Source organism: Salvelinus alpinus, chromosome 9, assembly GCF_045679555.1.
Source record: "Salvelinus alpinus chromosome 9, SLU_Salpinus.1, whole genome shotgun sequence".
Classification (NCBI taxonomy): domain Eukaryota; kingdom Metazoa; phylum Chordata; class Actinopteri; order Salmoniformes; family Salmonidae; genus Salvelinus; species Salvelinus alpinus.
The window spans coordinates 63,684,647-63,698,047 of NC_092094.1; the positions used below are offsets into that span (position 1 = coordinate 63,684,647).

A 13,401-nucleotide genomic window follows, 5' to 3' on the forward strand; every position below is an offset into this window, starting at 1 on the left:
CTATGTTCTCAAATAATCGTAAGGTATGCTTTCGCCGTAAAGCATTTTTTAAATCTGACACCGTGGTTGGAATCACAAGAAGTTAATCCTTAAACCTATGTAAAATATGTTTTGTTTTCTGAATTTTTATAATGAGTATTTCTGTATTTGAATTTGGCGCCCAGCAGTTTCACTGGCTGTTGAAGAGGTGGGACGCTAACGTCTCACGTACCCAAGAGAGGTTAATGTGTTAGGGTGGGATGTTCTCACTGTGTCACAGTTTTGACACAGTGAGCAGTCATGCTATGGCACAGAAAGCAGTCAAATTAACACACACACTATTTTAGTATAATAGAATAGTTGTCTGCCTCTGCATGTCATGGCCCAAGTTCTCTCCAGGTGAAGGTGGAGTGTTTTTAATTAAAGCGGCAGAGATTTGGTGCTGATAAGACTGGTACAGTGTGTCTGCTGGTTGGTATCTGACACTAGTCAAAAGGCCCAGTTCGAAAACTTCAGAAAGGCCTCAGAAATAGACATTGTTTAGATTGGGGAAAGAGAAAAGGTAGTAACCTTTTATTCACCATTCCAATCACTTAAAGATCTGTGTACCTACCGCAAGGAAAAAAGGACGGAATGAAGGATCAAGAAACATGCTTCAGACTTCCACCGAAGTCGGTTCCTCTCCTTGTTCGGGCGACGTTCGGCGGTCGGCGTCACCGGTCTTCTAGCCATCATTGATCCACTTTTCATTTTCCATTTGTTTTGTCTTTTTTTCCTACACACCTGGTTCTCATTTCCCTCATTAAGTGTTGAGTATTTAACCCTCGTCTTGTACCTCTCAGGGAGAGCTCTGGAGTGGGCTAACGCCGTGTGGGGAGAAGGAGATGCGGCGTTGGCCGACTTCACGGAGTTCACCCGCCGTTTCCGGACAGTCTTCGACCACCCGCCCGAGGGCGGCGGGTGAACTTCTTTTCAACCTGAGGCAGGGGACGAGGAGCGCCCAGGAGTTCGCCCTGGAATTTCGGACCCTGGCCGCCGGAGCGGGACGGAACGACAGGGCCCTTATCGACCACTACCGTTGCAGCCTGCGCGAGGATGTCCGTTGGGAGTTGGCCTGCAGGGATACCACCCTCACCTTCGACCAGCTGGTGGACCCGTCCATTCGGGTTGGATAACCTGCTGGTTACCCGCGGATGTCCAGAGAGGGCTCTGTCGATTCCCTCGCCCAGCACCACCGCTCCGGTGCCTATGGAGCTGGGAGGTGCTGCGCTCAGGGAGACCGGAGGAGGGGCTTTCACGTGTACCATCTGTGGCCGCAGAGGTCACACTGCTGGTCGGTGCCGGGTTGATTCCTCTGGGGATCGAGGCAGCAGGCAGGACACTCTGGCGTCATCCCAGGTGAGCCGCCACCCTTCTCACCCAGAGCCCTCTGTTGCTCATATGTTTTTGTATGTTTCTTTCCCTGAGTTTTGCCCCACATTCCCAGCATAAGGCGCTCGTTGATTCAGGAGCAGCTGGGAATTTTATAGACAGATCGTTCCCCCTTAGTTTAGGGATTCCCATTGTTCCCGTGGCTGTGCCCTTCCCCGTTCACACCTTGGAATGTCTACCATTAGGATCAGGGTTGATTAGGGAGGCCACCGCTCCTCTGGGTATGGTGACGCAGGGGGGTCGTCACAAGGAGAGAATTAGTCTCTTCCTCATTGACTCTCCTGCGTTTCCCGTGGTGCTAGGCCTACCCTGGTTAGCTTGTCATGACCCCACTGTTTCTTGGCAACGGAGGGCTCTCACGGGGTGGCAGCGAGAGTGCTCGGGTAGGAGTTTAGGGGTTTCCGTTGATGCTACTATGGTGGAAAGTCAAGACCAGGTCTCCACCGTGCGCATTCCCCCTGAATATGCCGATTTGGCTCTCACCTTCTCCAAAAAGAAGGCGACTCAATTACCCCCCAATCGACGGGGCGATTGTGCGATAAATCTCCTGGTTGACACTGCACCTCCCAGGAGTCACGTGTATCCCCTCTCACAGGCGGAGACAGAGGCTATGGAAACATATGTCTCCGAATTCCTGCATCAGGGGTACATTCGGTTCTCCACTTCACCCGCCTCCTCAAGTTTATTTTTTGTGAAGACGAAGGAGGGAGGTCTGCACCCGTGTGTTGACTACCGAGGTCTAAATCAGATCACTGTGAGGTATAGTTACTCGCTACCTCTTATCGCCACGGCGATTGAGTCAATGCACGGGGCGCGCTTCTTCACCAAACTAGATCTCAGGAATGCTTACAACCTGGTGCGTATCCGGGAGGGAGACGAGTGGAAGACGGCTTTCAGTACGATCTCAGGGCATTATGAGTACCTTGTCATTCCGTACAGGTTGATGAATGCTCCATCAGTCTTCCAAGCCTTTGTAGACGAGATTTCCAGGGACCTGCACGGGCAGAGTGTAGTGGTGTATATTGATGACATTCTGATATACTCCGCTACACGCGCTGAGCATGTGTCCCTGGTGCGCAGGGTGCTTGGTCAACTGTTGGAGCATGACTTGTACGTCAATGCCTGTTCTTCCAGCAGTCCGTCTCCTTCCTAGGGTACCGCATTTCCACCTCGGGGGTGGAGATGGAGAGTGACCACATTTCAGCCGTGCGTAATTGTCTGACTCCCACCACGGTAAAGGAAGTGCAGCGGTTCCTAGGGTTTGCCAATTACTACCGGAGGTTTATCCGGGGTTTTGGTCAGGTAGCGGCTCCCATTACCTCACTGCTGAAGAGGGGCCAGGTGCGTTTGCAGTGGTCGGCTGAGGTGTATAGAGCTTTTGGTCACCTGAGGGCTGTGTTTACCTCGGCTCCCGTGCTGGCCCATCTGGATCCCTCTTTGGCGTTCATAGTGGAGGTCGACACGTCCGAGGCTATGATTGGAGCTGTGAACTCCTCTCAGCGCATGGGTAGGCCACCGAAGCTCCGCCCCTGTGCCTTCTTCTCGAGGAAGCTCAGCCCGGCGGAGCGAAACTATGACGTGGGGGACCGGGAGCTGTTGGCTGTCGTCAAGGCTCTGAAGGCGTGGAGACATTTGCTTGAGGGGGCTAAACATCCTTTTCTCATCTAGACTGACCACCGCAATCTGGAGTACATCCGGGCAGCGAGGAGACTGAACCCTCGCAAGGCAAGGTGGGCCATGTTTTTCACCTGTTTTGTTTTTTCCCTTTCTTACAGACCAGGTTCCCAAAACGTTAAAGCAGATGCACTGTCCCGACTGTATGACACAGAGGAGTGGCCCATGGATCCCACTCCCATACTCCCGGCATCCTGCCTGGTGGCGCCGGTAGTGTGGGAGCTGGACGCAGACATTGAGCCGGCGTTATGTGCAGAGCCCGCTCCCCTCCAGTGTCACGCTGGGCGTCTGTATGTTCCGTCTGCTGTCCGTGACCGGTTGATCTATTGGGCCCACACGTCACCCTTCCTCTGGTCATCTTGGGATCTGTCGGACGGTGCGCTGTTTGGTTGGGAAGTACTGGTGGCCTACCTTGGCCAAGGACGTGAGGGTTTATGTTTCCTCCTGCTCAATGTGCGCCCAGTGTAAGGCTCCTAGGCACCTGGCCAGAGGGAAGCTACAGCCCTTACCCGTTCCACAGCAGCCTTGGTAGCACCAGTCGGTGGATTTTCTTACCAACCTTCCCCCCTCACAGGGAAACACCACGATCCTGGTCGTTGTGGATCGGTTCTCTAAGTCCTGCCCTCTCCTCCCCCTGCCCGGTCTCCCTACGGCCCTACAGACTGCGGAGGCCTTGTTTACGCACGTCTTCCGGCACTACGGGGTGCCTGAGGATATAGTGTCTGATCGAGGTCCCCAGTTCACTTTGAGGGTCTGGAAGGCGTTCATAGAACGTCTGGGGGTCTCGATCAACCTTACCCCAGGGTTTCATCCCGATAGTAATGGGCAGGAGGAGAGAGTGAACCAGGATGTGGGCAGGTATCTGCGGTCATATTGCCAGGATCGGCCGGGGGAGTGTGCAGCGTTCGTGCCCTGGTCCGAGATGGCTCAGAACTCGCTTCGCCACTCCTCCACTAACCTCTCCCCCTTCCAGTGCGTACTGGAGTACCAGCCGGTTCTGGCGCCTTGGCATCAGAGGCAGACCGAGGCTCCTGCGGTGGACGACTGGTTCAGGCGCGCGGAGGAGACATGGGACGCCGCCCATGTTCACCTCCAGCGGGCCGTGCTGCGCCAGAAAACCAGCGCAGACCGTCACCGCAGTGAGACCGGGTCTGGCTCTCGACCCGGAACCTGCCCCTCCGCCTGCCCTGCCGGTAGCTGGGTCCTCAGTTTGTAGGGCCATTTAAAGTCCTGAGGAGAGTGAACGAGGTTTGTTGTAGGTTACAGCTTCCCCTTGATTACCGTATTAACACCTCGTTCCATGTGTCTCTCCTCAGGCCGGTGGCGGTTGGTCCGCTCCAGGAGTCTGAGGTGCGGGAGGTTCCTCTGTCCTCTCTGGACATCGAGGGGGCCCCGGCGTACTCCGTTCGCTTTATCCTGGATTTGAGGTGTCGGGCGAGGGGCTTTCAGTACCTCGTGGAGTGGGAGAGGTACGGTCCGAAGGAGAGGTGCTGGGTTCCGGTGGAGGACGTGTTGGACCCTTCAATGCTGCGGGAGTTCCACCGTCTCCGTCCGGATCGTCCTGCGCATCGCCCTCCGGGTCATCCCAGAGGCTGGCGTCGGGGCGCTGCTGGAGCCGCGCGTCACGACTTCCGCCGAAGGTCGGCGTCGCCGATCTTCTAGTCATCATCTGATCTGATCGAGGTCCCCAGTTCACTTTGAGGGTATTGAAGCATTGAAGGGTCCAACACGTCCTCCACCGGAACCCAGCACCTCTCCTTCGGACCGTACCTCACTTTGCATTTTCCATGTGTTTTGCCTTGTTTTTCCTCACACCTGGTTTCAATTCCCTCAATCATTTGTTGTGTATTTAACCCTCTGTTCCCCCCCATGTCTTTGTGTGGGATTGTTTAATGTAAGTGTAACGCTCGTTGTTGGAAAGATGGTCGGACCAAGATGCAGCGTGGAGTAGGTTAATCATTTTATTTATGATAACCGGCAAAAAAACAAGAAAGAGTAACAAACGAAACGTTCAGCTTTGTAGGGCTAAAAAGCAACAATACAAAAACAAGATCCCACACAAAACAGGTGGAAAAAGGCTGCCTAAATATGATCCCCAATCAGAGACAATGATAGACAGCTGCCTCTGATTGGGAACCATACCAGGCCAACATAGAAATGCAAAAACTAGTGTACCCACCCTAGTCACACCCTGACCAAACTAAAATAGAGAATAAAAAGGCTCTCTAAGGTCAGGGTGTGACAGTAAGTGCAAGTGCACTTGTTGTTTGGTGCGCAACGGGTTTTTGTACCCAAATTATCTGGTTATTTTTATGCCGTGGGTTTTGCTATTAAACTGCTCCGGCTATTACCAAGTTCTGCTCTCCTGCGTCTGACTTCCCTGCCACCGATTACGCACCCCTTACAGACATTTGTTTTTTGTATTATTTGGACAGGTTACTGACAAAGCCATGGGCTCTGAATAGGTAAAGTACGCCACATTATGCTGCAATTTCCATTGTGTCTTGCGTTCAGAATAATAAACTTAAGGCCTTTCTATGGCCATTTGTGCTATTCTATTTGCAAGAAGAATATGTCAGTTGTCTTACAACGACATAGGGGATAAGAGAGAGTGTGTGATAGCTCGCACAAAACAAATGAATTTAATTCAATGCAGGGGTGTGTCGGCTCAAATTCATAGTCAAATCAATAACACCCCACGGCATCATGGATCTTATTCAACACCCCTTGGCTTACACAGAATACAGTGGGGGCATAGACCCACGTTTTCAGACAAGTTCAAGTCTGCATACTATTGACTCAGTGTGCTGGCTAGCCTTGCCAGGGAAACTCCACAGTAATGTAATTGAACTGAGACTCTATGTATGCCAATCTAAAGTCATTGATTTCAAAGTTTAACAAACCATACAACTATGCACAAGGACTACTTTTAACAATTTACGCTGAATATTTTGCAAAACATTTAACTAAGAACTGTGCAGATGCAAAATTTGGTAACAGAATTTTGTTAAAATCTCCCTTTGTTTTAAATTTTTTTTATTTTTATTAACTCCTAAATATCTGCTCCGAATTAATATAAAAAAAATGTCTGCAGAAAGAATGGGGAGTCAGCTATGACATGGACTGTACTGAACTATACTCTACTTTTCTTTACTGTGCTCTACTGTAATGTACTATGCTGTCGAAACATAGAACGTCCATGACATCTATGTTTGGCCCAAATGAAGGCCGGTCCAGATGTATATGGACATTTAAATCAAGGCTGGTCTGGACCTGACTAAAAAACGAGGTCTGTGGACGTTGAAATCAAGTCAGAGTCGGGAGAGGTGACATTATCGGAGAGAGAGAGGAGAGAGAGGGAGGGGTTGTCCAGACTTTTCACACTCGCTTTGACAACCAGACAGAAAGAGAAAGAAATAGTTCTCAGCTATACATAACAGTATGCCAGAGGAAAAGAGGACAGTAGCAGGTGACCCAACTGTGGTTTGTGACTACTATGATTTCAGAAATTCTGTTACCGATTTATTATGAGGATTTTGAGTTGTAATCACTTAACAATTCATACACAAAATTGATATCAGTAAAAACACTAAGTAATTGATAGGTCTACTGTGAACTTTCATTATCCTCCCTACTCATGAGGGAGAGAAATTAGAAAATATCTTTAAGATGTAGGTTTTTGGTAATGCAATTTCAAGGCAATGTTTCTTAAACTTACAGAAAGCACTACAGATTCCCCTGAACTAAATATAAGTGTTGATGTTAGTTGGCAGGGTCTTTACTTCAACATTAACATGTTTTGATGTTTTTCTGATACCTTTTAATCATTTTTTTCTGGTAGATGTTTTCTAAGACCCCTTTTCCATCTGTTTGACAAGATATCAATGCCTTTGCTTTTTCCTCATTTATAGGATGGAAAACGCTAGAAAAATGTATATGCCTTAATTTCTCAAAAATATAGACTCTTAGCTTTCATTTGACACCCAATTTGACATGCTCCTATTAACTTCACATGTTGGTGCTCATGGGACATTTTACATGGAAATGACTCTTTATGAATGCGCTAGCAGTTAGCCTATTGACTGAGCTAGTCTATAGCTGAAATAGCCTACTGCTAGCCTATAGCCTACTAACTGTGCCTCATTAAGGTTTGTTTTTTCAGGGGACGGTAATAACAGGCTTTTCCCCTCTTAGGCGGAGGCAACCTCTCCTCCATAGGGAAGAGGAAGGAGGGAAGAAGGAAAAGGGCAGGGAGAGGCTGCTGCAGCAGAGGCAGTAGTCTACAACACCCTATGGCTAAGTTGTGCCCAGATGAACTGGAGTGTTACACAAACCATGAGCCGGGACCAAATAGAGACAAGCAGAATGAACACAGGCAAAGGCTACCCTTCCCTATTTCTTTCTTCCTCCTCTCTCTAACTCTCTTAAACACTTACACAGATAAGCACACACACACCCTTCCCTAGGCTATGACCTCACTTCCTTTTACATCCCTGCGCTCTGTGTGTGTGTGTGGGGGGGGGGGGGGGGGGGGCAGAGAGCAAGAGGGTAGTAAAACCAGCTTTTCATAAGCTTTTCATAAGGAAACAATTAAACCCTTTACAAACATCAATCCTTCTGAAACAAAGACTCTTAATTAAACCGTATCTTCCCATCTTGATGACAAATCAGCCAATAACCAATGGAGGGGAAAAGAACAGCTAGAGAAATACTGTGTCTCTCTTCCCCAGGACAAAAAGCAACAACGGTTCCTACGTACCTCTGAAGTGCATAAGAGCCACTGGCTGGAAAGGCCCATTGGAATTAGGTGCATCCACAACCATCCTGATTCCAGCTTTAGTGCATGTCAACATCTAAACTTAACCAGGAAGGCAATCCACTTAAGGCAAGGAGCCAGCCTCCATTTTAACACAAAAGCAGATCAGAAAATGAAGCTCTCTGGTGCTGCTGGAGGGAACTGGCTAGTTAGTGATGTCAGCGGCAAGGTGCGAGCCGGTTGGCTGAACACAGGCACTAAAACTGATGTAGGCAGGCAGCTGGGAAAGGCGGATTATTGGTGGAGGGAGAGCAGGAGGAGGGACTTGCAGGGACATTTGGCTCTTATTCGTCACTGTATTTTATTCTAAATATTACTGAACATGACTCTCAAGTGCTTAATGGTTGGTAAAATTCTCAATTTAAAGGAGCAAGTTGCGTACATGATGGACCTATTGTAATGTGATCAAACCAAAACACAAACGCTGCAAAAATGACACCACACTGCAACATTTGCTGGGCAAATCTCAAATAATAAACTACACTGAAAATATCACACTGAAACTAATGTAGTATCAGTGAGTATTATTGTATCTCAAAAACTGTAGGCTATCCCTGTAACCATTCCACTTGCAGAAGCAGTGCTAAATCATTGTTGGAATAGGCCTACTGTGTATGTGATAATGTGAGAGGGCCTTTTAAAATGTAGATTTTGTCCCACAAATTCTACTGAGCTGTAATTACACTAAGAACATTGTGTTTACATGTTGAGCAGTTTTGGCAATTACACAAGAGGAATATGGACTGCTCCTTATTCCACTTTTGTAATAGCAAAAACCACTCAAGTCCATTACTATGCATTTACTAAAACAATATTGTTACTATGGTATTACCACCCATGTATAACAACTTCAGTGGATTTATTTACATAATTTATCTTAGGCGTAGCGACTAAAATAACTGACAGGACAATTTTAGCATTTGCTGCATCGTGTTTGGTAACTAGTGTGCACAGTACAGTAGCTCACAATATAAGCAGGAAATGAAAGTGAGGAGAGAAAAAAAAGATGCGAAACTAGAAAATGCAGGAAATGCCCTCTTTGCTCATGCATCGATGCACATATCTACTGTATTCTCCACACAATTACATACACTCCCCTAAATATTTATTTGGACAGTGAAGATAGAACTTGACATTTGGTTCTATACTCCAGCATTTGGATAGTGAAGATAGAACTTGACATTTGGTTCTATACTCCAGCATTTGGATTTGAGATCAAATGTTTCATATGAGGCGACAGTACCGAATGTCACCATTTATTTTAGGGTATTTTCATACATATCTGTTTTACCGTTTAGAAATGAAAGCACTTTATGTATCTAATCCCCCCATTTGAAGGTGTCATAAGTACTTAGACAAATTATCTTATGTGTATTAAAGTAATCAAAGGTTTAGTATTTGGTCCCATATTCCTAGCACGCAATGACTACATCAAGCTTGTGACTCTACAAACTTGATGGATGCATTTGCAGTTTGTTTTGGATGTGTTTCAGATTATGTGGTGCCCAATAGAAATTAATGGTACATAATGTATTGTGTCATTTTAGAGTCATTGTTCTATTGTAAATAAGAATAGAATATGTTTCTAAACACTTCTAAATTAATGTGGATACTATCACGATTACGGATAATCATGAATGAATCATGAATAATGATGAGTGAGAATGTTAAAGAGGCATAAATATCATATGTCCCAACATAGTACTTCCTCTTTCAACATTGACATTAGTTATTGGGGGAAAAACACCCATACTGAGAAACCACACACAACAACCACAGTCAGCCCACCATGTCATAATCATCTGAATGTAAGGCATGTATGTAACTCTGGGCATGATGGTAATAGCCTGGTCCGATAATGTTTTTAGACCTACAGTATAAACAGCTCATTGTCATGTCATACATTTGGCAAAAGCACAAACAGAGTGTATCACTGGGCTATATGGGTGATACCGAAGTGAGATAAAATACTCTCCTTACTTCAAGATAAGCTCACATTCTGAATTTGACCTCTGGGGGAAAAAAGCTTGTCAGAGTCAGCGGCTTCCATTACATGTGAAGTAGAGCTCATGTGTTCAGTTGAGGAAAGGAATCATCAAGCAAGAAGGCCTTACTCTAGAAATTCACTGTCTGGGAGGCCAAGTCCTCTCCTAGAAATGCTAATTAATACATTCCATGTCCATGGCAACTATAAGGGCAACTCAGAGAAGGTTGCTAGAATTTCTGCTAGTTTGGTGGCTCCTTTTATTGGTCAGGAAAGATAAGTGGGAGTGTCCTTGACTTGGGGATTACATGTTTTGAAACAAACTTCCTCTTAGATCGGGCAGGTTTATGTCTGTACTCTATTAACAGTATCACTTCTCCACTTGTATTCTCTCATAAACCATATGGACATCATTTATCCTGCTCTGCTGTCAGAATTGTTATCGTCATCGACAGTTTGACAGTGGATATTAACTTGTGAAATATGGAAACTCTTTGTAGGTGCGTTATATGGTTTAGAAAACCATTAAGTCTGACTCTGCTGAAAAATACGCTGCTCTTTCCATAACATAGACTGACCAGGTGAATCCAGGTGAAAGATATGATCCCTTATTGATGTCACTTACTAAATCGACTTAAATCAGTGTAGATGAAGGGGGGGGGGAGATAGGTTAAAGAAGTATTTTTAAGCCTTGAGACAATTGAGACATGGATTGGTGCCAGTTTGTCAAGAACTGCAACGCTGCTGGGTTTTTCACACTCAACAGTTTCCCATGTGTATCAAGAATGGTCCACCACCCAAAGGACATCCAGCCAATTTAACACAACTGTGGGAATTATTGGAGTCAACATGGGCCACAATCCCTGTGGAATACTTTCAACACCTTGTAGAGTGCAGAGTGCAAGACCCCCAAAATGTAGGCTGTTCTGTGGTCAAAAGGGGGGGCAACTCAATATTAGGAAGGTGTTCTTAATGTTTTGTAAACTCTGTCTATCTTTCTCTGAACACAAGTGACAGAGGTAGTGGCTAAAGTTCAGCTTTTATCCAACAGATGGCAGCAGAGACCTCACATGCAGGGCATTATACACAAACTGACCATTGACATGGAAAGGATAACTGCTGCCACTATTTAGACTAGAGGCATGATTCAAGGTCTTTGTTTTAGTCTCTATCAGCTATGGCAGCACATTGCCTCCGAAAAAAGTTTACTTCCTAAACCTGCCTATTACGCTTTCAGTGTGATCTGAAAAAGACAGTCCAATGTGTTTTTATGGGCTACGTTTAATCTTGCCAAAAAGGTTCAAGTGCAGACCTTTCATCAGCAGCCAAGCAATAATACATCTGTCACCTGTCAATCAAAACCCACAGACTCCAGTGCTGACATGGCAAGAATAGGACTGTGTAACTACAATTAGCATATGATTTATAACTTTTTATGATTTTTAGTCAGATCCCCATTAGCTGTTGAAGATCAGCAGCTATTCTTCCTGGGGTCCACAGAAAACATAGAACATGACAGAATACAGAACACGAATGGACAAGAACAGCAATAACATTTAAATAAGAACACTACGACTAAAGAACATTATGACTGTTTAAAAAAAAAGAAGAAGAAGAAGGAGAAAATAAATAAATGAATAATACTAATCTCAAACATTCAAGTGCATTGGGGACACTTGAATGTAGACACTTTTAGGATGTTGCAGCTAAAGAATGCAGCAAATAAATGTATGTGTGGGTGTGTGAGAGTGTGTGTGGTTTGTGTCTCTTCAAAGACCACATTGTTCCTTGCAGTGTTGTTTTATCTGGTTTTTAATAAGTGATTTTATTGCTTGCCTGAGTTACCTGAGGTGGAGAGAATTCCATGTAGTCATTGCTCTATACCCCTCAAACTCAACTCTGGACCTAGAAGCCAGTAACACTGCATTTTCATTGTTCCCCTCTAATCATTAACTGATTTAGACCTGGTACACCAGGTGAGTGCAATTAAGTATCAGGTAGAAGAACAGAAAACCAGCAGGCTCTGAATCTCGTAGGATAAGAGTTGAATACCCCTGCACTATACAGTACTGTGCATCTCCCAGCCTCTGTTCTGGACTTGGGGACTGTGAAGAGACCACTGATTGTGTGTCTTGTCAGGTATGTATGGATTTTTTTGCTGTGTGTTAACTGGCTGAACAGACAATTTGGTACTTTCAGCACATCAACACTTCTTACAAAGACGAGCAGGGATGCAGTCAATCTCTCCTCCACTCTGAAACAGGAGAAACTGAAATTAATGTTATTGACATTAGCCGCTCCATGTACATTTGAGGGCCAGGCGTGCTGCTCTGTTCTGGGCCAGCTGCAGCTTTTCTAGGTCATTGTTTTGCCGCACCTGACCATACAACTGGGAAATAGTCAAGATGCTACAAAACCAGAGCTTACAGGATTTGTTGATTGCATGTGATGTTAAAAAAGCAGAGCATCTCTTTATCAAAGACAGACCTCTCCTCATCTTTTCAACAATATAATCAAATCAAACAACATTTTATTGGTCACATACTCATGTTTAGCAGATGTTATTGCGAGTGTAGCGAAATGCTTGTGCTTCTGGTTCCGACAGTGCAGCGATATTTAACATGTAATCTAACAATTCCACAACAACTACCTAATACACACAAATCTAAGTAAAGGAATGGAATAAGAATATTTACATATAAACATATAAACATATGGATGAGTAATGACAGAGCGGCATAGGCAAGATGCAATATATGGTATAAAATACAGTATATACATATGAGATGAGTAGTGCAAGATATGTAAACATTATTAAAGTGGTATTGTTAAAGTGACAAGTGATCCATTTATTATAGTGGCCAATGATTTCAAGTATGTATGTAGGCAGCAGCCTCTGTGTTAGTGAAGGCTGTTTAAAAGTCTGATGGCCTTGAGATAGAAGCTGTTTTTCAGTCTCTCGGTCTCAGCTTTGATGCACCTGTACTGACCTCGACTTCTGGACGGTAGTGGGGTGAACAGGCATTGGCTTGGGTGATGGTTGTCCTTGATTTTTTTTGGCCTTCCTGTGACATCGGGCGCTGTAGATGTCCTGGAGGGCAGGTAGTTTGCTCCCGGTGATGCTTTGTGCATCCACATTGCCCACAAGAGCCTTGCTGTTTTGGGCGGTGCAGTCGCCATACCAGGCGGTGATACAGCCTTACAGGATGCTCTCAATTGTGCATCAATATGCTTTGACCATGACAGTTTACAATCTAATATAACACCAAGAACACAATCCATATGGCGGATCACATCAAGCTCTGAAGACAGATAACTTATAATTGAAGATATCCCTCTAGTGGTGTGGGGGCTGTGCTTTGGCAAAGTGGGTGGGGTTATATCCTGCCTGTTTGGCCCTGTTCGCGGGTATCGTCGGACAGGGCCACAGTGTCTCCCGACCCCTCCTGTCTCAGCCTCCATTATTCATGCTGCAATAGTTTGTGTCGGGGGGCTAGGGTCAGTGTGTTATATCTAG

General features: G+C 45.7%; 1 protein-coding gene across 10 annotated transcripts in view; it reads right to left on the minus strand.

Annotated features, from left to right (window-relative positions):
• The window catches only part of LOC139530456 (serine/threonine-protein phosphatase 2A 56 kDa regulatory subunit gamma isoform-like), a 44,289-nt gene extending 36,231 nt beyond the window's left edge, over positions 1-8,058 (minus strand). For 9 of the 10 annotated variants that reach the window (XR_011666036.1, XR_011666038.1, XR_011666037.1 and 6 more), the window contains exon 1: positions 7,844-8,000. Coding sequence is in view for 7 of the 10 variants with exons in the window: in XM_071326902.1 (XP_071183003.1) it covers positions 7,844-7,897 (54 nt within the window). In the remaining 3 variants the exon portion in view is untranslated. Of the gene's footprint in view, positions 1-7,843 lie in introns of all 10 variants that reach the window. The other variant, XM_071326900.1, reaches the window with a different exon arrangement.
• Between the last annotated feature and the right edge of the window lie 5,343 nt (positions 8,059-13,401).